Below are 23,313 nucleotides of genomic sequence, written 5' to 3'. Positions count from 1 at the left end.
CTTTATTTCCTTCCTTCGCCTCTGTTTGTGGGAAGGCTCGTCTATGGGGAATCAACCCTATGGAGAAGCAACCCTATCTTGCGCGTACCTTCGATAAAGCTGTTACACAGCTGCCGAAAAATCGTTTCACAACTTCGCTCTAGCTTGATCATGCTAGTGTCCTGTCTGCAGTACCTACCGCGTACAGGGCGTTGCCTCTCCTGTCCGTTATCGCTTGTTCTGCCTTCCACGACTTCTTAATTCGGAATGTCTTCTCTCTCTTGCAGTGTAACCCCCAGGTCGCTTCGGGCATTTACCGCTTCAAGTGCACTTTTAAAACGAGTGGCAAATCTTCGAGGGCATTATTCCGTCAGCCCTTCATCATAAGAATGTACGAAAGTGTGATAAGAATCTTCAACCGTTTCACCGTTTCACCGTTTGTCCGATTGACGCGTTTTCACGTGTTGGGTTTTCTGCTGGGGGAGAGCTATTCTCTTCACGTTTACTATGCAACAGCGCCGTTACCTCGTGGGCGCCGCGCGGGGAACTCTTCAGAACGCCGGAGTGGTCGCTTGGTAAAAATGGAGAAGACCCTCGGGCGACAATTTTCGTGCGAATGGAAAAAAAGGCATATAAAAGTATACGTGCATTTATACATATACACATATATATATATATATTTTTTATTTATATTTATATTTAGTTTTTCTTTTTTTATTTACCCGCGGCACTCACGATTCAACGCTCAAATGTGAGTCAACTTCAACTGGCGAATTCGCCATGCAGAAATTGCTGCGCCTCTGCGTCCTGTTAACCTTCCTTTTTTTTTTTTTTTTTTTTTTTTTTTTTTTTTTTTTTTTTTTGCCTTTCAAAGGAGCGAATTCGTGCACGGAGGGTCGGCACATGCGCTGTGCTGCAAGTGTACACTCACAAATGAGCAGGCGTACAAATATAAATATCCGTTGTAAAGATAATTATAAATGTGTACACGGGAATAAATATTCGCACTAAATGGATGGCTATGGAAGCCATTTAGAAGAAGCAAAACAACACTTATATCACATTTGCACGAATGACGAGGAAAACTCGCCCTGTTGGTAACTTCGACCAGCGAAGTGCAGAAAAATAAAAAAAAAAAAAAAAAAAAAAAAAAAAAAAATGCAGTCGCGTAATGCGCCCCAACGTACGTATATAAATATATACATATTCTGTTTATGATTTCAATATACCTTAGGAGCTCCGCGTGGCTAAATGATTGTAAGTTGTTCCATCCTCCTCCTCAGCGCATGCCAAATTGGAGTTACTCCCCCTTCTCCGCCGCGCGCAAATTTTCTCCGTTGCCAAGGTGCACAGGTGAACTTCCTGTACATGGTGTGCATAACTACTATACTGGAGCGTCTTTTACAATTCGCCCAGGAGAGGCCGCGGGCAGAAAATGACAAAAGTACATTTCACTGGTTATACACATGTACAGATTTCCACTTGCACACATGAAGGCAGTACATACTTCTCACTCAATTCTCACATATATAACTTGTCAAGATGCATTTCCGAAAAATAACCTCTTCACAACTTCATGACGCTTTTTCAAAATGTGAAGATGGTTCGCGTATTCAAAAACGTAAAGGCATATGTTGTCCACTCCAAAGCGTTTGATGTAGCGATATATGTCCATCCTGCTACTGACGGCAGAGTTTAAAAAACAAATTTCCACATGCTTTAAAAACAATTGTTCAGAAAAATTAAACAAAATCCTGTTATGCTCTAAAGTAAATAATGCATACAAGACATTTTTGTGATTGAAAATATTTTTCACTTTTTCGATCACTTCCTTTTTCTCATTCTCTGATAATTTCTCATTTCGCAAGGCTGCTTTATTTAAGCGTACAAGATATTCATTCATATTTTCGGATGGTTTATTTTCCTCACACTTAAGCAATTTTTTCTTGTGAGTTCTGCTACTTTGCACATTGAGTACTTTATCCATTAGCAGACTTCTACCTGCGAATGAAGGAATGGTATGGAGGCGGGGAATGTACAAAATGAAATGGCCAATGAGAGACCATTCTAGCTACATCTTTCCACGACAAAAAGGGGCATATTTATCTGTTAAAACGTATAGGTGGGTGTAGTCACACAGGTGGAATCACTCCTGTTTGTATGTACTTCCGGGGTGGTTGAGAAATTCTTGTCTCACTCGCCCAGTAGCAGAGGGAAACATTCATTTGGTCATAAATACACACACTTTCCCCTTAATGGGTAGACAAAAGAGAGCATATGGTCGAATTGGGGGAGGGTACAGAGTAGCTTCGCAAATGTCCCTTACACCTCCATTCTATGAAAGCATTTTTTTTTTTTTTTTTTTTTTTTTTTTTTTTATTTTTATTTTATTTTGGTACTCTACGAAGGTTCACTCATATGTTCTTCACGTGGTTCCTTTGTCCACGCCTCCCTCATCTGTTGCTCCATCCCTCTTTAAGTGCCTCCTTTTTTGCCCCTCATTTTTTCTCCCTCTTCGCTTACCCAAAATGTGCAAATGCTGAACATGCGGAGGATATTTGTCGCAATTAAAAATGACATCCACGTAAATCCTGATGAGTCTGTCAAACAAATCCCCCTCTTTTCCACTGTAAAGGCTACCGTGCGGTGTATTCCTATTCCAATGGGGGATTTCGCTGTGATCCACTTGTTCTCCAGCATGCCTCACTTGAGTACTCCCTATCTCTGAGCCGCTTATAAAAAATTTGGGTACTTTGCATGTTGACGTATAAAGACGAATACTACCCTGGTGGATTCGAAAAATGCCCCGCGCTTTCATTGGGGGGAGGGAACGACGAAACTGCTGATTAGAGTAGGGGGGTGAACCTCTCAACAGTAACCCCCGCTTAAAGCGGCTCATTGTTATTCACATACGTCCACACGAATTGGTATACCCACCCACTCCGGTCTGGTACAAACTTTCCAGTTGGACTTTTTCGTTTTAACCTAATCCATGTCGTTCTCAGTTTATCGTTTTTTTTTTACGTGATGAAAAAAAAGGCACATCTACCTTCCAACCATGTAGATGCAAACAGAGCCGTCACGCTGCTACTACGCGACGTAAAAAAAAACAAAAAAAAAAAAAAAAAAAAAGATCCCAAAAATGTTAGGAGTCCTTTCGGAATAACCCCCAATGCGCAAGAATATACCAATTCGTAAATTTTTGCACAACGAACATGAAATTTACTTCACAACTGGTGTGACATAGCTCCTATTTTGACAAAAAAAAAACTACAATGCAGACCTTATGATAAAGTCGCTCTCCTTAAACTTAACCTTTTTGTTAAAGTTTAATTTATTTTCCATGTCGTCAATAACTTTGGTATATTCTTTGTTCTTCTTCCTTAGTGCATGTAACTCTTTCTTTAAAATTATACTGCAGGAAGGAAATGTGGGGGATGCGTAACCGTCGTGGGTTGTGTGTGCAACTATGGCATTTTTTGTGTGGTGGAAGCGGAGAGACTAAATTTCCTTCTCGCATGCTTCATTTTTTTTTTTTTTTTTTTTTTTTTTCTTGTGTCCTTTTTTAGAACGAACATGTCCAAGATTGTTTTATTTTTCCGCTTGAAGAAATTCTCCAGAAGCTGAGCCTGATCTTCGTTTTTCTTTTGCATATCCATCTGCCGGGGAGGGGGAAAAAGCAGATGCAGGAAATGAGAGATGATCAGTGCTCTGGCCCTTCCGCCATGGTGTATTCAGAGGGATAGTAGATATCTTCGCCTCATCAAAAATGCCATTCCTGGGATCAACGGAATGCCCTGCTGCAGATGCACTCACCGTTAATTCCTCCTGTTCCATATCAACAGACCCGACATCTCCTTCCCGATGGGTGACATCTGAACTGGACGCAATTTTTTCTCTCTCGGTTTCGTATCTCCTTATGAGGAAAGAAGAATTTGAAAAGTGTTTCTCCCCAATCTGTGTGCATCACTCAAGGTTTGTTTCACACAGAAGCAAACACATCCGACTTGATACATATGGGATTTGCACACCCTTGGGAGGAAATACCTACCTGCACAAGTTGTTCGTATTTATCAACTTATTTGCGAGACAAATATTTTCTTCCAAGACGCTTATGCATTTGCTTGAGCTCACGGTGATATCAATAAGTCGCTGTTTGTCATTATGTCTGATGGATGGGGAGGGGTGGTCAAGCAAAATTTTTATGCTTATCCGTGTGGGTGTTTGCCTATCCACGCAACTCCTAATTAGTGATTCAGTGGTTCATGTGTAAGTAGAAGGAGCAAGACCCCTTTTTGCTATCATCAAAGACGCCTTTTTTTTTTTTTTTTTAAAATTCCGTGGCTCACTTCAACTTTTGGAGGATCATCTTTATTGCCCTGATGTGGTTGAGTAGTTGGGTCTTCTCATTTCGCAGTCGCTCGATTTGCATTTCGTATATCTGTCTTGTGATGGAAGTTTAGACGAATGGGGAAGAGGAAAGACTAGAGGTGGGGGATAACGTACTCTACAAATGCCCTCTTCGGTTGCAGCTACTGGACTTGTCTATTGCATCGCGCATTGCGCATCACCCACCTTGATATCATTCTCCAGCTTTAATTTCCAACTGTCAATTTTGAGTTCCAGCTCATGAACCTTCGAAAGAAGGAGGCGTGAGAAAATATAAATATAAATGGAGAAATAAACGAAGCACACATTTTAGTGTATGTTCCAACTCGTAAATATGAATAAGCCGATGAGTAACAATGGACATCCTTTAATTTTTCACAAACTGGTCAAGGCACAAAGTGCGCGCCCCACCTTACCTCCCGCTCTTTCGTGGACAAGTTACTCTTACTCCGCTCGTACTTTTCCTTAATAGAGTTGTAACTACTGGTCGCCTCATCGAGCGCCTTCTTATTTTGGCTGATGAGGCTGCTAAATCTCGCTTCGTTCTTTTCTTTAAAATTTTCTAATTTGTAATTAGAGATGTATCTCTCCGCAATGTAGTTTTTGTAAATTTCGTCCATCATCTCGAACTCTTCCTTTTCCAACTCCGTCTTCCTAGTCTTCTGGCTTTGTTCAATCTGCGCAAGGAAAGAACAACACATTCATGTTATCCTTTGTGTGTTCGTTTTTTCTGTTCCTTTATCGGGTTGTTTACGGAGTTGCACACTCCGCTGTGCTACATGTCCCTTGCCCCACCTGGCTGTAAAACAAATTTATGTTGTGGATGATGCTCTTCCGGTTGCCCATCAAAATCTCCCGGTCTTCCTCAAAATGGAGAAACAGCTTATTTATATCCTGTTCAAATTGCCTTTGTAAATTACTCATGTTTTCTTTGTGAATATCCACAAGCATGCTCATCTTCCCATTTTTTAATTCCTCGATTTGGTCGAAAATGGCTTCCTCTTCCAACTCGTCATTTAGAAAGAGCAGCAATTTGTCATTGATGTTTTTGTTGATATCATGGTTGCTAATTTCGTCGTCTATATTTTTCTTCAGTTGCTTCAGCTGTATGGGATAGGGCAACAACACGAAAAAAAATGTGTTCAACCAGTTTGCATGATTTTAGTGTGCAATATGGGTAGCGCGTATCAGTAGGACATCTACGGGTATGTACCAGCCGAACACACTACCCCCTACCGTCTTTTTTTTTTTTTTTTTTTTTTTTTTTTTTGAGTCACTCAAAACACGCCGCTTCTCCACTTTTTCTTCAACGCACCTTTAAATTTCTCAGCAAATCTATCCATCGCAAGATAGTTGGAGGCTTATCATTTTTCTTTTCAGTTGGCGCCTTTTTCTACCAGGAAAAAAAAAATAAAAGGGAAAATAGTTATGTGTACACAACGCGTATGTGCCAATTGCGCATACCATGCATGCCTATCGATGTGTTGTCGTGTTCTTGGACATACTGAGGGTGGTGTCTTTTTCTTTAGGGCGCCTGGGGGGTTCTTTGACTTGCTCACATCTTTTTTCTTCTTTCCCTTATTTTTTATCATTTTTCATAATTTTTTATAATTTTCTATAATTCATTATAATTCTTTATCATTTTTTTTTTTTTTTTTTTTTTTTTTTTTTTTCTATATGATGCTTTCTATGAAGCGAAAAACTTGGTAGAGAATTTTCTCCTCTTAGAGGCGGAGGCTTCCCGAGAGCTCCGCCTTTGTCGTGCCTAGCGTGCCTGCCTCCACCTGTCTGTCCCTACGTGAACACTAGCATGTAGTCACGATCACACGACTGTATTTTCACACTCGCGCAACTACAAACTGACGGAACATTTTAATTTTTCCCTTTGAGCTACCCTCACAAAGTAGCCCACATTTTTGCCTATCCGGGAGGAAGGGCGCAAAAGGGAAAGATCAATTAAAACGTAGGGACAAATGGAAATACTCTACATATTTTCTCCAAAAAATTCCAAACTATAATGTCGGCTACTCCTGTCTTGTACATTTCTCCACTGAATGTGCACGCACACACGCTCTGGTGCCGGCGTAATGCACCTCCTCTATATCCCGATGCCTCCCTTTCAAACGCAGAGAGGCGACCAAAACAGAAGCATCAAAAAAAAAGTAATTATAACATTAAGAAGAATTTTTTAAAAAAGAAAAATAAATGAGCAATTAAGAGCAAATAAACTGAAAGCAAAACATTTAAAAAAAAAAAAAAAAAAAAAAAAAAAAATCTCACTCAAACCTCCCCCCCTAGGTGCAGTACATGCCCCTGAAGCCTTAAAAGAATTTACCCAGTCGACACGTACACATGCGTTTACATATTAAAACAAAAAAAAAATTCTTAAACAGTCACATTTACACGTTCGTGTATGCCTATGGGAGAGGTGTGGGGGGGACGGAGTAATGTTTCTTCAAAAAGCGCAAACAACTTCACCCATATGTAAAGGTAGACGCACTCACAACAGTACGCTTGTCCTTACACACATGCACATATGTAGAGATTTACACTACCCCACACCCCACCCCTGAGGGGAGGTACTCCAACTACGCATGACGAAGCCGGACGGAAAAAAAAAAAAAAAATACATGTTCAAAAGGTTGAGTTTATGTAAAGCATAATTTTACAAAGAGGCTTTCATTTCAGTAGAAACTTGAAAAAAAAAAAAAAAAAAAAAAAAAAAAAAAGAAAAACGTCCGTCCACATGTGAGTAGGGTATACATACGTATGTCAGCCCACTGTAATGGCTACTATACTTATGTGGACCCATATACCACAAATAGGAAAAATCTGAATTAGGGAAAAATTCAAACACTTCAGTTCGATTAAGCTTCAAACTGGGCAAATTATAAATGCTTCAAAATTGTTAATTCGAATTTACTGATCCTAACTTGGCATTAAAAAAAGGGGATCAAAGTAGTCACCATCAAGTTATCAAAAAAAAAAAAGAAAAGAAAAGAAAAAAGAGAGCTGCCAATATCTATGTCTATGAGAACCTGCTCGAAAAAAAGGAAAGAGAAAGAATATATATATATATATATATATATATATTGGGAAATTATAAAAAAATCGGATTGCCTAATGGGTGAAAACCACTTTCGTTGTCACATCGCTTTTCCACACCTGCCCCCACATTCATTCTCGCACTTACATTTTAATTTGAACGGATCCTGATAAAGCCAAATGTTTATACGCGTAGGACCCCTTGGCGATTATGGACATGGCCACTTGGATGAGCTTCAGTTGCTGCGGAGATACATGGATGGATACGAATGTGAGTAAAGAAATGCACACATATAGCAAGCGCGGTGAAGCCCCAGCAGTGGATACCCTATTGTGCGCCCACATGTGCATCTAAGTTGCCATACTCATGAGTACACGTCGACTAATTGTACAAGCACATGGCCACTTTTCCCTTTTTTCTCACCCCTGTGAAATCCTCCAGGGACAGGCCTGCCTGCACCTTCACGTTGAAGGCTCTGTTAATTAATCCTGTGTTGGCTAGCTGTAACTCCTGCAAGAGGGAATGTAGCGATGGAGTCATGTGCATACGTTCCTGCATGTATTCGCATTGGTGTATACAGGGGGTACTCTAATTGGTGCACACATTTTTTCATCCATTTGTGCACCCACTCACGTAGGCACACTACTATGCACTGGCGAGCGGACTCCCTCACATATTCCAGTCTTACATAAGTGGCTACTTCCTCAAAGTCCGTGTCGCCCAGGGAAATAAAATCTATCTTCTGCGAAATGTACGGGCGGTAGAGGGTGCAGTGCTGCTTAAGAATATCATCAAACTTTTTTTTCTGCAGTGTGTGGGGGAAAAGAAGGTGGAACACATGAGGGGAAAAGGGTAAAGCACATGAAGAGTGAATGCTCACACGGGGAAGGCACACCATGCGCACATCGCGTGAAGACGGTCCCCCCGGGTCTAACCTTGGCACACATCCAAAAGCGAAAATATTCATTCGCGTAGAAGGGAGATGGCTCCATCTTCTGCTCTGTCCGTATGATTGGAATTTGGCAGTACAGAAGCAGTTTTGAAAAGCGCGGGAAAAGCCACCTGACTGTCTCGATCCATTTGTCGCTACGCGCATTGGTAACTATGAACACGGTGTGTGACAAGGACATTGCCAAATGAATTACGGAACAAGCAACTGATTCAAAGTTGCATTTTTTATTTAACTGAATTTCCTTCTTCAATTCTTTGATACCCTGTTTATAACTAACTGCACACCTTGTAAGTAGGAAGGATCTGATCCAGTTGGTCGGAATGAGCGTATCATCTAAATCAAAAATAATAACTCGTTTGCACTTCTCTAGATACATTCCGCATGTGGCCTTCATATTTCTTCTTAGGAGTTGCAAGGTAAACGCAGTTTCTGGTATGGCTGGTTGGTAAATGTATTTTACCTTTTCTGGTGCATCATTTTTGGCAACCATCTGATAAGTTATGTTTCTCCTCCCGTTGTCATTAATGCCAATAGTGTTGTTAAAATGTTTCGATTTCTCCCTCAAATCGGTAATATCAATTGGGATGCCAAACACCTTGTTTTTATACATTTTCAATTTCGTATCGTTATTTAGAAGGAAGTTGGCGTTATACTGTGGGAATGGAATAATGCTCAAGTGACTACTGATATCCATGCTGGAAAACGGATGTCCATTATACCTATTCTTGGCGTCCACATTTCTGGGGATCAAACTCTCGTTCACGTTAGACGGGATGATATCGTGGGGTAAATTCATAATTGCTCCACGATACTTCTCTCTGAGGATCGATATTGGCGTTCTTTGCTTGACAGTCCGCTTTGCGCAGGTATATATAAGCGTGTATATATGGGTATATTAAAAATATATATATATATGTGGCATGTGCACCCACCAAGCTGTTGCCCTGTCCACGTTCACTTGCCCTACAACAACGTGGATACCCTAAGCAGCTACAGGTTAGTACCACCCGCAAATGCACTTGTCTTTTGATGCGTCTCGGGGGAATGTATCCAAGGGGCAGTTTTTAGAAAAGGAAATATACCTATTGGGGGATATATTTATGCATGTGCTCTTGTGCACATGTTTGTGCATATACTTTGTGCGCGTATTTATGGATGCGCTTAAAATACTTAAAGGGAGCCTTTTCGAATGAGCATCTGCTGGGAATGCTTGTGAGTGCTTAAAAGATACGAAATGCGGAAAAAAAAAATCTGTCCTACTGTATGCGAATGGGTTAATTTATTGCGCAAATTATTTCCGTCAGTAGGCGGGAATATGGACATAAAAGTGGACGTCAACATGTACGATGTTTTCTTCCTTTTCCTTCTGCTCATTTTTGCTCTTTTATTTTTTTCGTTTTTTATTCTTTTTTTTTTTTTTTTTTTTTTTTTTTTTTTTTTTTTAAATGGCTTGTTCATACATTTTGCACTTTTATAAAAAAAAAATTATAAACGTTCATACATGTCTGTTGAGAAAGTACATGTACATGTATACAGCCAAAATGCAACTTGGACCAAGATATAACACGTTTGAGTAAGCAATACTTTGGCATAAGTAAGAATTTACCTACTCGCGCGCTCACGTCTCGTATGTCGTACTGACAGACATTTCGTGTCTTTTGTTCGTTCCGCTTTGCGTATGTTGCTTATGCCTTTTGCTGCTTTGCCTACTTTATGCGTAAAAGTGCACATCCGCTAAATGGATCCCACTGCAAGTGCTAAAAAAAGAGGAATAAAGGCTGAAAGCAAACGAAGCAAAATTAAACAAAACAAAAATATGCATTATATAATAATGCTGACCGAATGGGGAACTATACTCTGGGTAGCTACAATCGTGTATATACGCGTAATTTTTTTTTTTTTTTTTTTTTTTTTTTTTTTTTTTTCTTCCTGTTCATACATTTTTTCACGTTTTTAAAATGTCTGACGTTAAAACATATGCACACTCGAATGCTATTTTTTATGTACATTTTTGTTTACCCATTTTTGTGCATGTAAAAATGAGCGTTTTATAGAGGCAGGAGGGAAATAATGTGATAATAAGGAAAAATGAGAGATGCCATATTTTTTACTGTTGTTCTTCTTTTTTGTGATCCTCCATAAGCTACCAAAAGAGAGGAGGATCAAAATGATAAGAGCACGGTGATGGTTGTAAGAATAAAATTGAATAAAGGAAAAAAATACGGTGTGAAAGAACAATGAGAAAAAATGTTAAGGCGAAAAAATGCTGACGCGCGAAATGAACTAAGCGAACCTACATCAGGTCAACTTTACCATCAGCCATCCAACAAATTTATTCACCCAAATGTGAAATTCCCAGATATGCGTTTTGTCTTTTCTGCCCTCGAGAAAATTTTCAATTATGTAAAAGAGTTAAACAAAAGAAACAATTAATACGACAAAAAGACAGAACGGTTATAGTATAAATAGGACATCCAATTGGTACTCGCAACACACAAAAAAACAAGCGATACGCGTTTGGGGAATATAAAGGTGATTCCTCATTTTTTTTTTTTTTTTTCATTTTTAAACTTTTCAAAAAAATAGAAAAAATAAACAAAGCGAAATTTACAATTGAAGCCAGGTAAGTCTATGTGCACACACCATTTAGGAAAAGAAGGAGTGTGCGCATTAATTCCTCTCAAGGTAAAGGGCTCCCTTCATATTATCTGTTCCCCTTCTGCGCGTCGGAGAAAACTGAAAATAAAACGGGAAAATGCCAACGTGATATCGTGGGTGCTAAGATTATTGAACCGAAAAAAATGCTTCTCACCGAATGGGCGTTGAAGGGTATTCAACCAGGCATGCATTCGTCTGTACAGTTGCTTTTCCGCGTCTGTATATGTTGGTTAGCACCTATTAGGATACATGCGAGATAGCCTAAACCTACTACGATGCCAATCGTAAGAGCTACAACCCTGTAAAGGAAAAATTCAAAGGTGCAGTTTGCTTGTTAAGATTAATTTTCCCATTTAATGGAACCTCCCAGTTTTTTAAGCTTTCCATTTTGGGTCTCTCATTTGGATTACATCTGAGCCGTTTGAGTCGGCGGAATTATTTCCTCTGTCAAGTACTTCATGAAATGGAAAAAAGGGGGGGGGGGCAAAAAAAGGCATGAATGCATAACTGAATAATGCACCTTTTTTCGCGCACTTCATTGCGTGATGAAGACGTTCCTACCTGTGAGGTCAGTGTCACCGCTGAGGGAGGGGTGCAAAAAAAAAAGTATAAATCCACGGATGAAGCATATTAGGGCCTACCATACAACGTGTACTCCACCTTAGTTGGCACACGTCAACAGAACGCATATTGGACGTGACCTCCATTTTTGCAGATTCCTAGGAGAGTATATATCCCAGCATATTTTTTTGAGGTGGAATGACTCTCCAGTTTTTTACCTCTCAAAATGGAATACTCCAGGGAGTACCTTCGTATGTACATGTTAAAGGACTTGTTCATGGCGGTGGCAGTTCTGAAATTGATAATCGACTGGGCACCTAATTATGTCACATCAGTAGTAGAGAAAGCGTGCATGCATATGTGTGTACTTGAGTATCTGTATGTGCATTCGACTGACCATTGCGATTGTGTATGCACAGTGCACCATCTCTAAAGGGTGTACTGGTAATGATGGTGCGCTTTTTCCTAGTCGATAATCACCTTTTCTCCACTTCAATACAAAAGTCGCGTTTTCCTTCACAAAGAGGAGCAAAATTCCGTCGTTGCAATTTCGGTTTCCCAATTTCCAATGTTCCAGTATTTGGGAAGAGAATGTCTCGGCGCTGACTCCATAAGGAAGGCGCTCAATCAGCGCTACGCCTAATCTGTTGTGCAGATGAAAGGGGGAGTGAAGAAGGCGCGCTGCCTAATCATCCGACGTATCACTCGTTTTTTTCTCATTTTAACATGTTCGTATGTTGCGAATGTGTCTGCCCTGTTTTCGCCTCCAAATTGGGGGAAGTAAAATTCACAGCATGCGCGCGGATACAACTGCGGGCGCGACAAGGATGGATTTTGCACTGGATTTACACGTAAGGGACTTCTCCTCTGTCTGCACAGTAATGGCTAGAATTTCGTCTTTGGTAGCTCAAAATTTCTACGGTCAGGGAGGGAATTGTGGAATGGTTAGCAAAGGAATTGCAGCTGTCGCAGTAGTAGAGACAGGCGGGGTAGTGTAGAACTGCAGAACGACTTGACACAAAAGTAATAAGATATATAACTGCACTGCTTTCCTTCTTATCCCACCTTCTATCTTGTCGGCCGTGCTCCGAGACAGGATTTTGTTGGGGTCGCACAGGTAGGAATAGCTCAACCCATTTCGATTACACAGGGAAGGGTGAATAAAAGGGTTCGGGAAATTTTCCAGAGTTACATAAAGTGAGTATGGCGGCTTGGCCAGCACATCATCATTATCCCATGGGGTATCGACATTAAGAAAGTTTCTTTTCAGCTTGTCTAAAAGAAGGAAAAAATATATATATATATATATTCATAGGGCAAAAAATGGAAACCCTATTTTTGATGTTTTTTTGCTTACAAGCAATGTTCGACATACGACGTAATGAATTGTTGAAGCGCGTTCGTTGCTTCAGTAATTTGTGTTTTTCCCTTTTCCGTGTGTATTAATTTCTTTCCCCTGACCTTGGTTCGAGTTGGTAAACACAAAGGGCGGGTTTTCAATAGGAATTTTTGCAAGGGCTGCTAATCCGTGCAGCAAGAAGCAGAGGAGGGGTAGGACAAAAAAGTGAACTCGACTCATTTTTGTGCATGGAAAGTGTATGATATTTCTTAAAAAACAAATGGTGAAATGAAGTTGTGTTTTTTTTTTTTTCTCTTTGAGGTGGTGCGTGTTAATATTCCCCTTTTTTTCGCTATTTTGGCAGATTTGTTCTTTCCTTTTACTTCTTCATAGGTCAACGGTCGGTGCAATCAAAGAACATTTTTGAGAGTTCATGGAGGCTTAAGGGGGGCGCCTCAAACAGGGATGAACATGTGTGTCTATACATCTCTCCGATCTATAGGAGGGTCCACCGTTGAAATTTTATTTTATTTTTTGCTAATTTGCTTTATTTTTATTTTATATATATATATTATTTATTTTTATTTTTTTTTTTTTGCCTGATATGTATCTACACAACATCATGAGGATCCTTCTTTCTGCAAAATGATTCGGCCATTTTGTAACTGTTTGAAGTCTTTTAAAAATGCAAAAAAAAGGCACCAAAAATGCGTATCAAAAAAAAAAAAAAAAAAAAAGAAAAAAAGTAACAAATCATGTGCATATGAGTGAGAACAAATGAAAAGCACTTCAAAGCGAGATAGGGACAGGTTAAAGGTTCAACCTATGATGGACGCACATAAATGTGATCCTTATCCCGTCGTTTCGTAAATTCAAATTGAGGGGAAAGACCAACCAGGGGTATAACACATTTGTAATGATAAATCAACCTACATAGAAGAAGTACTTCGGATGATTTAACCCCGTGTGGGTCAGTTGGCACTCCCGAGGATCATATACATATGGCATATGAGAATTCACATGGACCCCAGTTCTTTTACTTTATTTTATTTTTTTCAACGTCACTTGGACGTTCACTCCCCTACTTCTTCTTCTTCCTCCTGTGTGGATTTTTCTTTTTTCCACCCACAACAATTTTCGGGTTGGTCAAAATGGCAACCTTGCCGTTTTTCAATGTCGTCCTGTACGCCCAGTCGTTGGCATAGTTATCATGCAGGTTGTCTCCACTGAAGGGGTCCTTTTTACTTTTTTGCGATTCGTAAAGTTTTTTTTGATGTGTTAAAAATTGTTTTCTCCCTCCCATGAGTAATTCATCTTCTCTAAATATTTGCAACTTATCTTGAAATTTTTTTTGGGATGAATTTTTTTTTTTGGGGATACTATAAATGGTATTTTTGGTATTAACCCTGAATTGGGGGATTTTCACGACTAGCTTTTTTAAATTATTATCCACCACGACATTTACTTTTCTCAAGTTGTTATTTCCACACTTGGAGCAGAAAAGAACAGAAGTTTTTTTTACAAATGTATAGCATGATGTGCATATATGTCCCCACAATTTTATGGAATTTATTTTAAAACCATCCATTGTGATTACATTTAAGCCCATCTGGTACATAACATTTTGCATCGCATAATCTGTCGTTACGCATGCTACTTTTGAAGTGAATTGTTCTTCCTTATTTACGTCTATATTTTGTGTGTCGTAATTATTTATGTTTATCCATTGGCCGCCTTCTTCGTCCTCCTCCTTCTGGTCGGCCGCCTCTGTCACTTGTACGACTTCCTCCTTGATCATTTCACACCCGCGAATTCGTCCCCGTGTCGTGGGTGAGTCGTCTTCATCAACGCTTCCATCCGAGTCCGCATCACTTCCGTGTATACTTTCATCTGCGTCTCCATCACCTTCCTTTATACTTTCATCTGCGTCTGTGTCACTTTCCTGTATACTTCCACCCTCTTCGGTATTACTTCCCTGTATACTTTCATCGGCGTCTCCATCACTCCCGTCTACCACGTCGAACCCCCCCGCGGCGCCATCTTCCCGCTTCAAATCGTCCACCCCTGCTTCCGTCTTTTCCGGCTGCGCGCTGCTCGCGGTGGTCTCATCTCCCTCCCCCATAGCTACCTCTCCAGTTACTGCTCCATCTCCCATAAGGCCCTTTTCCCCGTCCTCCCCTTCACGCCTCCCCTTCCCCACATAATCAAACTCAACTTGGTCGTACTTATAAATGGTTTCCATTGGAGAGGCATTCAGTTTGGACACATCTCCATGCATACGGTGCAACATGTAGGTCAGCGCAATGACATCTATGTCTACCTCACTGAGGGAGTCGTAATCCCCAGTCAGTTTAGAAAAATATTTTACAAAATTCACATCCCTCTCTTCCGCGTGCGCAACAGTTAGAAGCGGCATCATGTTGTTCAGTCTCTTCCTTGAGTGCTCATCTTTTATTTCTTTTATAACTCCTTCTGTAACGTAGCAGTCGTAGTTTGTGAACAATAAGTCCTTACACTTAATGACGCTGTTCGCGTCCAAAACATATTTGTGCCTGCTCATCGCTCGTCCTGTTCTACTCTTGGTTGTAAATATGTTCCCCCAAATAGAAATGCACGGACGAGTCCTGGCCAATTCTCTTCTTTTTTCTTTCCTTCCCTAGGCCTGAGGGCTAAGCTGTAACGCCTGTTACTTCGCTACCTCTGCTAGTTTCCTTTTGGTTTACTTTCTACAGGGTTAGTATGCTTACTACGTACTGAGGTAACTACATAAATATGGTAAGTCTTTGTCATATTTCCCCTATTAGGCGTTCTTTTTTTTTTTTTTTTTTACTTTTTTTTTTTTCCTCAACAGAGTTGCCCGTTATCAACTGTTTTGATGCGTTATTTTTGGAACAACTCAAATGGGGGAGTTACAAATAAGGCACAAAAAAAATGAAGAAGAAAAAAAAATTAAATAAAAATGGCAGAAACAGAAAATGGGGGAAATAATTTCTCTCCCATATGATGGTACTAAATAGGTCGGTTGTAAAGAAAAATATACAAGTGGTATTATTTATATTTTTTCTTTTGTGGGAGACCCCGAAGAGGTCAAAGAAAAAAAAAAAAAAAAAAAAAAAATCAGTCTTTATGCCCCCTTCGAAAAGTTGCTCCAATTTTAAAGGCGCTCGTAGAAGCGCAAAACGGAAAATACAGAAAAAAAAAATACATTTTAACGGAAAAAAAGAAAGAAAAAATCAAAAAAATCAAAAAATGGTCGGAAGTTATACATGCTTCCAAAAAGCAACGCGGAACATTCATGGATATAGATACGCATGCCAAAACCACGTCGCAATGGTATTAGCATCTTCCCACGCGGTTAAAAGGGAAAAATATTTTACGAAAAAAAAAAAAAAAAAAAAAAAATTGCCCCCACTTTTAGGATTCCTTCGAAATGACCAATTGGGTCACATTTCGTTACCACTGCGTGGGAAAAAAAAAATAAAAATGAAGGAGAAACCCCTACACCGCATTCCCCGCATTCATCATCCATATGGGGAGTAGCCACTCGTGGCGATGGCGCTGGACGGGGGAGTGTTGTGTCAACAGAGAACCGAAAGTGCAGGCACACCCGTTAGCAAAATTCCACTCCGCCGAAGCAAGGGTCGAAGAAGAGAGGGATTTCTGTCCACACTCCCCAATTTCCCCCTCGACGCACCGTCACGTCAGCGTGTCCACCTCCAACAAAATCAATGAGTGGTAATCCCCACATGCCACATCGAGCAGCGTTGTGTTTACGATATTTTCATACAAGTTGAACCCCAAGGGACACATCCTCTTCGTATGATGGTACGTGAAGTAATTCCACAGGCAAGATCTCCTTCTTTTAAAAACTTTAAACTTTAACTTAACTTGTTCACAATCGAGCAATCTTCCATTTCCATTCTTCTGAATTAAAAAATTATCATTCATGTTATCGATAGCTTGCAGTATCATATTTCTGAATAGTTTTTTTTTATTTATGAATGCAGAACTTTTGCGCTTTTCCTTCGCGGGGGGGTTACTACTCTCCTGTACACCTTCCTTTCTGCCTTCCTTTTCGCCTTCCTTTTCGCCTTCCTTTTCGCCGACCACTTCGCCTTCCTTTTTCTCTCCCTTCTTGTCGTCCTCTTTCTCTTCCTTTTCACCTTCCTTTTCGTTATTCTGCCCACGCGTGTACTCCCTGCACATCTCAGCCTTTTTTGTCCTCCTCAAGATGGAAAAAGAACCTACCACGGAATTGTTAGCTCTTTCCACCTCTTGGCCACTCGAAAGCTGATTATTGCAGCCACTACTACAACTACTGCTGCTCCTGTGTGAAAACTGTTTGCCACCATTTTGTGTGTCGCAGACACTGCTTACTTCTTTTTTCATACCAATGGGGTAGTACTCCCCAGGTTCGTCACACACATGGGATTCTTTATTTGGAATACCTAAATGGGATCCGATTTGTAAATTGTGTTCCGTCTTCAGGTCCCCCTCGTTCGATGAACTTAACAAATCATCCTTCTGTTCTTTGCATAAGGGGGGTGTGCTTGGCCTCTTCTCTTTATTTTCCCCTCCAGTGGATCCATCTTGGTTACTTACCTCCGACTCGTTTGCGTCTGCGTGTCTGCTCAGGTTGGCTCGCGCCATGGAGGAGTATGTCAGCCGCGAGCTCTGCGATGGTTGGGGCGTTGTGCGGAAGGAGTCGCCTTCGCAGGGTTCATCTCCATTGCCATTGGTTCCATTACCATTGGTTCCATTGCCATTGCTGTCATTGCTGCCATTACCGCCAACGTGGTTGCTCCTCACATGGCCCCCCACACGACTCCTCCCATCCGGGTCACCGGAAAAGCGATCCTCCGAGGAATCGCACTTGCCCCGACTATCCCCCACCCCCTTATCCCTCCTCTTCCCCAAGTTGAAGTGGAAAATATTGTTGCTGTTGTTGTTGCTGCTGGCGCGATCACTGGACGATTGCACATATGATATAGACTTTCTGCTCCTGCTTAAGGATGTGCTATAATTCGCAGATTGTAATTTGTACACCGTTAGAGAGCTCCTATTTGCAATAGTGGAGTCGAGGCTGAGGGGAAACCTCTGTTGGTCTATACTGTTATAGAGTAAACTGCAGTTAGTCACACTTTTTTTTATCTTCCCATGCAGCTTTTTCAAGTTTAGCAGTTTGTTACAATAGTTAATCTGATCCGAATATTTCTTCCTCCTAGATATGTTTAAAAAATTGTGCTTCTTATTTCGTAGGAGGACCTCATTTATTAATTTATTCTTGTGCAGACAGATCGGGATACTTGTCTCCTTACAGTTACTGGGCAATATGATGTGATGGAAATCAGACTTGCCAATGATGAAAATATTCCTCTCGGGGATTTTTTTTCTCAAAACATCTAAGGAGCAAATATTGTTTATGTAATCTATTTTTTTTTTGTTTAAAATACGATTAATGGATGGAGAGGAGGTTAAAAAAATGGCAAAATTCTTCCCCAAGGCAACTTGAAATATTTGCAGTGAATCAACACGGCTCAGATTGTTGTTATTGCTGAGGAGAAGTGGTTGCAGAATTTTATTTACTCGGTCAGTGGTGTTGTTAATCGATTCTTCATTCGTCCTCCTAGGAGAACGCCCTTCTTGAGTGTTAAAATTGAGGTAATAATTACTCTCATGGTTATACACATTACTAACATGGAGGGAGTTATTTATCAGGTAGACATTCTCCCTTGGGTAGGTGCCCTGCCCTGCAGTGTAACTCTCTACCCCTTCGGATGGTCTGCGAATCAAATGAATGAGGTCAACGTATTTTACGTAAAAAATGTTATCTCCTCCCCTTGTTATGACCTGATCAGAATAGTATTCCAAGAAGTGGGAACTTCCATTTTTCAGAAGAATATTGTTTCTGAACTTGTCTCCCGCTTTTTCCTCTCCTGCTGAGACGGTACTTCTCTCATCGATGTAGGTAATGGGAGCAACGAATGCCGTGTGTGTACTGGAGGAGGTAATACTTGAGATGTACAGGTTACTCAAACAGGTTATCTCTGTGACGCTCGTGATGTTCCTGTAGTACTTCTTACCTCCGCAACATGACATAACATATGAATAATTCTTTTCTTCTCCTTCTACCTCTACATCTGTATCTCCGTCTTGTGCTTCTTTTTTTTTTTTCTTCTTCTTCAAGTAGCCCCATATATACACAGACTTGTCCTCCGTCAGACAGAGGCTATGGTATTTACCCAAACTCACTTGAAGTACATTCTTATTTTTTATCTTTACATTTCTAGGGATATTCACAAGTTTGTTGCTTTTCCCATATCTCTGACGTTTGTCCATATGAGCGCATTCATCTTCCCTGTGTAAATTCTCCTTAGATGTAAACTTTTTTTTTATGTGTTTTCTCCCTTTTTGTACCATTTCGCTTATCCTTTTCAGGCTCACCATGCTAATATTTTTCCCGCCCTTACGGCACGTATTGCACACCTGCGCAGCTTCTTCTCGCTCCTTCTTCTTCACCTTCTCAATAGCGTAGGAGTTGTCTATCTGGCCAAACTTATTCCAGCCCCAAATCCACAGCTTTCTATTTGCATCGATCAGGGCACTGTTGTACGCCCCACAGTTGATGGAAATAACTGGGTGTGCGATATTAGCATAAGTCTTCTTCGATGAGAAGAAAAAGGTATTCGTTCGTCCATAGCGTAGATGGGTATTCTGCATCCCTCGTTCGACAACCACCAGTGGTAATAGGAACGGCCTGCTCGTGTGGGACACCTTCCTGTGGTAGCCATTTGGCAGCCCTAACTGTGCCTTCTTATTACACCCAAAGGTAAAAACGAAGCCATCATAGGTGAGTAGTAATGTGTGGAACGACCCTAAACTTATGTCCTTCACTTTATGCTTATGTCCGAAATGTTTCAAGGGCACTAATTTATGTATGTATGGGGACAGCACTGTCTTTTCTGTATTCATAGAGGAGAAAAATGCCTTTACTCCAAAGTTTTTTTTTTTTTTTTTTTTTTTTTTCTCCCTCTTCGCTTTGTCCTCATCTTCTGGAGCCTTTTTCAAAATGTTTAATTTTGTTCTCCGATAACATGTGTGGATTGACTTGTTCGGATTAACACCCAGTTGTCCGTAGCAGTTTAGCCCCCACAGACACACAAATCCGTTTTCGCTAACAACCCCGGAGTGGTACTTGCCACAGTTTATTATCTCTGGGTTAAAGTAGAGATAATCCTCCCCGTGTTTGTTCCTTCCATCTGCCAGGTGCCTGTTGCTGTTGGGGCTGTTGCTAGTGTCCACTTGTTTTAGCAGGTCCACTTTGCGCTGGATTTCTCCTTGGCTGTTTTCACGAACTCCCCCTAAAGCACAAGAGCCACCACTGACTCCCACCAAATGCTCACTCGTCTTGAAGAAATCGCTATACTGATGGATCCTTCTTTCGTAGTCCTTGTCCTTTTCATTTTCAGAAAAGAACCTTTTCTTCTTCTCCTCCATGGCTCCTTCCTTGTATCTATTCCTGGTCAGGTAGTCTGTGCCCTTACTCAGATTGATCCGGACACTCCCTGTCCTCCTTTTGCAAGTGCTGTCTTTTTTCCTGAGCAGAAGTAGTTTTCCATGTGGTTCCTTCTTTACCATACACTTATCATTTTGTGTATTTCTGTTTTTCATTTCTTCCCCACTAGTGACGCTTATATTTTTCCTTCCACTGCCGCTTGTTGTGAGTCTCCTTTCTAGCAAGTTATGTACGTTTCCTTTCCTCATGTTCATCCCAACTTGTTCATTATTTTTTATTTTCTTAATTGTGGAGATGTTAAAATCGTTAGGGAGCCTGGTCAAGATGTCGTTGTATATTTCGTTTTTGCTCAGGGTATTGTTCGACTGGCAATTGTAGAAGGAGGAGTTGTTGTTCCGTCGTCTGATTTCCCTGGCGAGGTCGTTGTACCTTTTGCGTCTTTCCGGCTTTCTCTTGGCTTCATCACCAGGAGCTCCTTCAACAAGTGTTTCGCTTCCACCATCATTGGCGCCAATGGTTTCATCTCCACCTGTTTGAAGGCCTCCCCGTCGGCTCCTCTCATTTGCAGGATACCTCTTATTAATGAGAACAGTGGAAAAGTCCACTATACCAATTTTAACATTCTCCTGGAAACCTAACTGGCCGAAATTGTTGTTGCCTAAACAAATCAATATCTTTTTCTTTTCCGTTTCTTTGTTATGGTCTGATGAATATTTCGATATGTTTGATATTACCTCCCATCCATCATCCCTTGATAGTTTTTTTCTCCTGTTTAGCATGGACAGATGCTCCAGGATACTGAACTGGGACGCGGTCTTCTTCTTCCCGTCTCCCGCCGACGCTTCATCCCGCGTAGCCAGATCATCTCCTGTCGCCACCTCATCCCTAATGATGCGTCGGTCACTTCCGCTATTCACCTCATCCCCCTCACGGACGCTTCTGTTTGCCTCCCTTTTATCCCAATTTTCAGGATCACCCATTTCGCCACACTTCCTTTCTGCCAATTTGGGACATCTACCCTCCTTTAATTAAAAAAATTATTAGCCCTTGGTCATGAACTGTGTAATGTGTGGAGGTATTTTCCTCCTTGCTCCTGTGTATCTTCTTGCGAGGTATGTGGTGAGGAGTAGAATGTTCATCAGTGTGAAATGCTATTAAAGAGATTTCTCTAAGGGAGGAAGAAAGACACAAAGAAGCTGACCCTACACTGCGTGCATATATATATATATATATGTGCACACGCTCCTGATCGTTAAAGCGGATCAATTGCCACTCCCCTTTCTCAAATGGAACAACGGCTGCTCGTCCCTCCGGCAAAAATGTTTGCACATAGAAAAAAATCGTTTACCTTTAACTTTTTTATGTCACCCAGTGTCCGCGGAGGGGTGTTCTGCCAATCTAGCCTGTTCCCTTTTGACTAGACTTTTTTTTTTTTTTTTTTTTTTTGCCAACTTAGTGAACGTGATTGAGGAGCACTTTTACAACGTTAGAACATTCGTGGTTACTTCCGTCATTTCATTTTTGCCACTTGGCCACCTCCGCCACATATTGCCATTTTTTTCCAGCAACCGCGAGGGAAGATTAGGAAAAAAAATTCATTTGGTTTTGCAGCGAAGTTACAGTTCTCCGCTTCCCCACCTCTGCCTGCTGTTTCTTTTTTTTGTTTACTTTTTCAAAGTACGCAGCGGGGAAGGGGTGTAGCGAAGAATAATACACTTAAAATTAACGTGCCGCACAGGTCTTTTTTTTTTTTTTTTTTTAATCGCAAACTTGTGTTTACAACTGCGGCGAACAACTCCCCTGCGGATTTCGCTAAACGACCGAAAAAAAAATAAAATAAAAATAAAATAATTTTTTGTAAGTTAAAATGGATATACATTTCGATGATTCATGCATTTGTGGGTAATATATATTTTTTCCTCCATTTGAGGTGAACCCCCGTGTGCAAATAGGGGGAAAATGTGAAAATGACAAGTTTAACGCGGTGATAGGGAGGGAGGGGACCCAACATATGCGTTGCAAACTATATAAATGTATAAGGTCTGACGTGAAATGGATAAATTGCACAGATCGTCCTTACCTATTAGCGGCAACTAAACTTTGATGTGCTCGTCGAAAAGAGTGTTTTTGGATGAATGAGTAAGGGAGGAACAGGCCAGTTACAGCCACAAGGAACGGTGTGCCAAAGTGTTCGCCGCTGTAACCTCAGAGCAGGTAGAGCCGAAAAGTGCTCCCACGGAAGGTTCGGTGAAAGGGCTTTACATGTGTAGGAAATGAGAGAGGCAAAGAGGGGGTATATCCTCAACTGAGCACATAGCGCACACAATGACAATAATTGATGGAGACTGTCTGTCGTCCTCTCTGGCGTGCCTAGGGGGAATTCCGCAAGACAAATCAAAAGTACACTTGCCTTATTCTTGCAGGGAGGAACATTTTTCTGTTCATTCTCCGCGGCGCCGTTAACAGGAACGTGAGAACCTTAATAAAGGGTAAAAAAGAAAAAAAAAAAAGAAAAAAAAAAAAAAAAAAAAAAAAAAAACTATCAATTGAAATGTTCCCCCCCAAAAAAATTAATAATTCAACACACCAAAAAAAAGAAAAAAATATAATTGAATTAATTCATTATATTAAAGAAAAAAAAAAAACAAAAAAAAAGAAAAAAATATGAAAGAGCGAAAAGAAAATAGAATGGTCCTTTTGCTTCTTATATTGTGTAAACTGTGCGATTAGTTATTTATTCCTGCCCCCAGAGGAAGGGGGGAAGGGGTGGGAGAAGAAACATTACACATTCATATATGCTACATAACATATAAATGTAAATGTTCATTTAATATGTTTACATCACATTCCGCAATATGTGCTTACACATTGCA

At 40.6% G+C, this 23,313-nt stretch overlaps 6 protein-coding genes across 6 annotated transcripts; all 6 read right to left on the bottom strand.

The window, feature by feature from the left end:
• Positions 1–1,516: 1,516 nt before the first annotated feature.
• PKNH_0511800 (conserved Plasmodium protein, unknown function) lies at positions 1,517–2,797 on the bottom strand (the record flags this gene model as incomplete). Its single annotated transcript, XM_002258213.1, has 2 exons — positions 1,517–1,980; positions 2,503–2,797. The coding sequence occupies 2 exons, from the start codon at positions 2,795–2,797 to the stop codon at positions 1,517–1,519; spliced, it is 759 nt and encodes a 252-aa protein (XP_002258249.1).
• A 452-nt stretch (positions 2,798–3,249) lies between these two features.
• Positions 3,250–5,960, bottom strand: PKNH_0511700 (conserved Plasmodium protein, unknown function; the record flags this gene model as incomplete). Its single annotated transcript, XM_002258212.1, has 10 exons — positions 3,250–3,394; positions 3,556–3,638; positions 3,796–3,895; positions 4,031–4,147; positions 4,329–4,420; positions 4,555–4,614; positions 4,785–5,045; positions 5,164–5,472; positions 5,684–5,761; positions 5,874–5,960. 10 exons carry the CDS (start codon positions 5,958–5,960, stop codon positions 3,250–3,252), a joined length of 1,332 nt encoding a protein of 443 aa, XP_002258248.1.
• A 1,436-nt stretch (positions 5,961–7,396) lies between these two features.
• Positions 7,397–9,162, bottom strand: PKNH_0511600 (conserved protein, unknown function; the record flags this gene model as incomplete). Its single annotated transcript, XM_002258211.2, has 5 exons — positions 7,397–7,406; positions 7,562–7,656; positions 7,838–7,924; positions 8,103–8,219; positions 8,350–9,162. 5 exons carry the CDS (start codon positions 9,160–9,162, stop codon positions 7,397–7,399), a joined length of 1,122 nt encoding a protein of 373 aa, XP_002258247.2.
• A 1,908-nt stretch (positions 9,163–11,070) lies between these two features.
• On the bottom strand, positions 11,071–13,164 carry PKNH_0511500 (MOLO1 domain-containing protein, putative; the record flags this gene model as incomplete). The annotated part of the gene is made up of 9 exons (XM_002258210.1): positions 11,071–11,102; positions 11,262–11,323; positions 11,435–11,478; positions 11,586–11,605; positions 11,804–11,902; positions 12,066–12,229; positions 12,435–12,501; positions 12,651–12,860; positions 13,047–13,164. The coding sequence occupies 9 exons, from the start codon at positions 13,162–13,164 to the stop codon at positions 11,071–11,073; spliced, it is 816 nt and encodes a 271-aa protein (XP_002258246.1).
• An 841-nt stretch (positions 13,165–14,005) lies between these two features.
• PKNH_0511400 (uncharacterized protein) lies at positions 14,006–15,484 on the bottom strand (the record flags this gene model as incomplete). The annotated part of the gene is made up of 1 exon (XM_002258209.1): positions 14,006–15,484. The coding sequence occupies one exon, from the start codon at positions 15,482–15,484 to the stop codon at positions 14,006–14,008; it is 1,479 nt and encodes a 492-aa protein (XP_002258245.1).
• Positions 15,485–16,620: 1,136 nt separating this feature from the next.
• PKNH_0511300 (regulator of chromosome condensation, putative) lies at positions 16,621–21,420 on the bottom strand (the record flags this gene model as incomplete). The annotated part of the gene is made up of 1 exon (XM_002258208.1): positions 16,621–21,420. The coding sequence occupies one exon, from the start codon at positions 21,418–21,420 to the stop codon at positions 16,621–16,623; it is 4,800 nt and encodes a 1,599-aa protein (XP_002258244.1).
• Positions 21,421–23,313: the final 1,893 nt, after the last annotated feature.

This window comes from Plasmodium knowlesi, assembly GCF_000006355.2.
Source record: "Plasmodium knowlesi strain H genome assembly, chromosome: 5".
Classification (NCBI taxonomy): Eukaryota; Apicomplexa; class Aconoidasida; order Haemosporida; family Plasmodiidae; genus Plasmodium; species Plasmodium knowlesi.
Note: the sequence above shows the minus strand (reverse complement) of the source record. Positions and strands in the feature narration are given on the sequence as shown.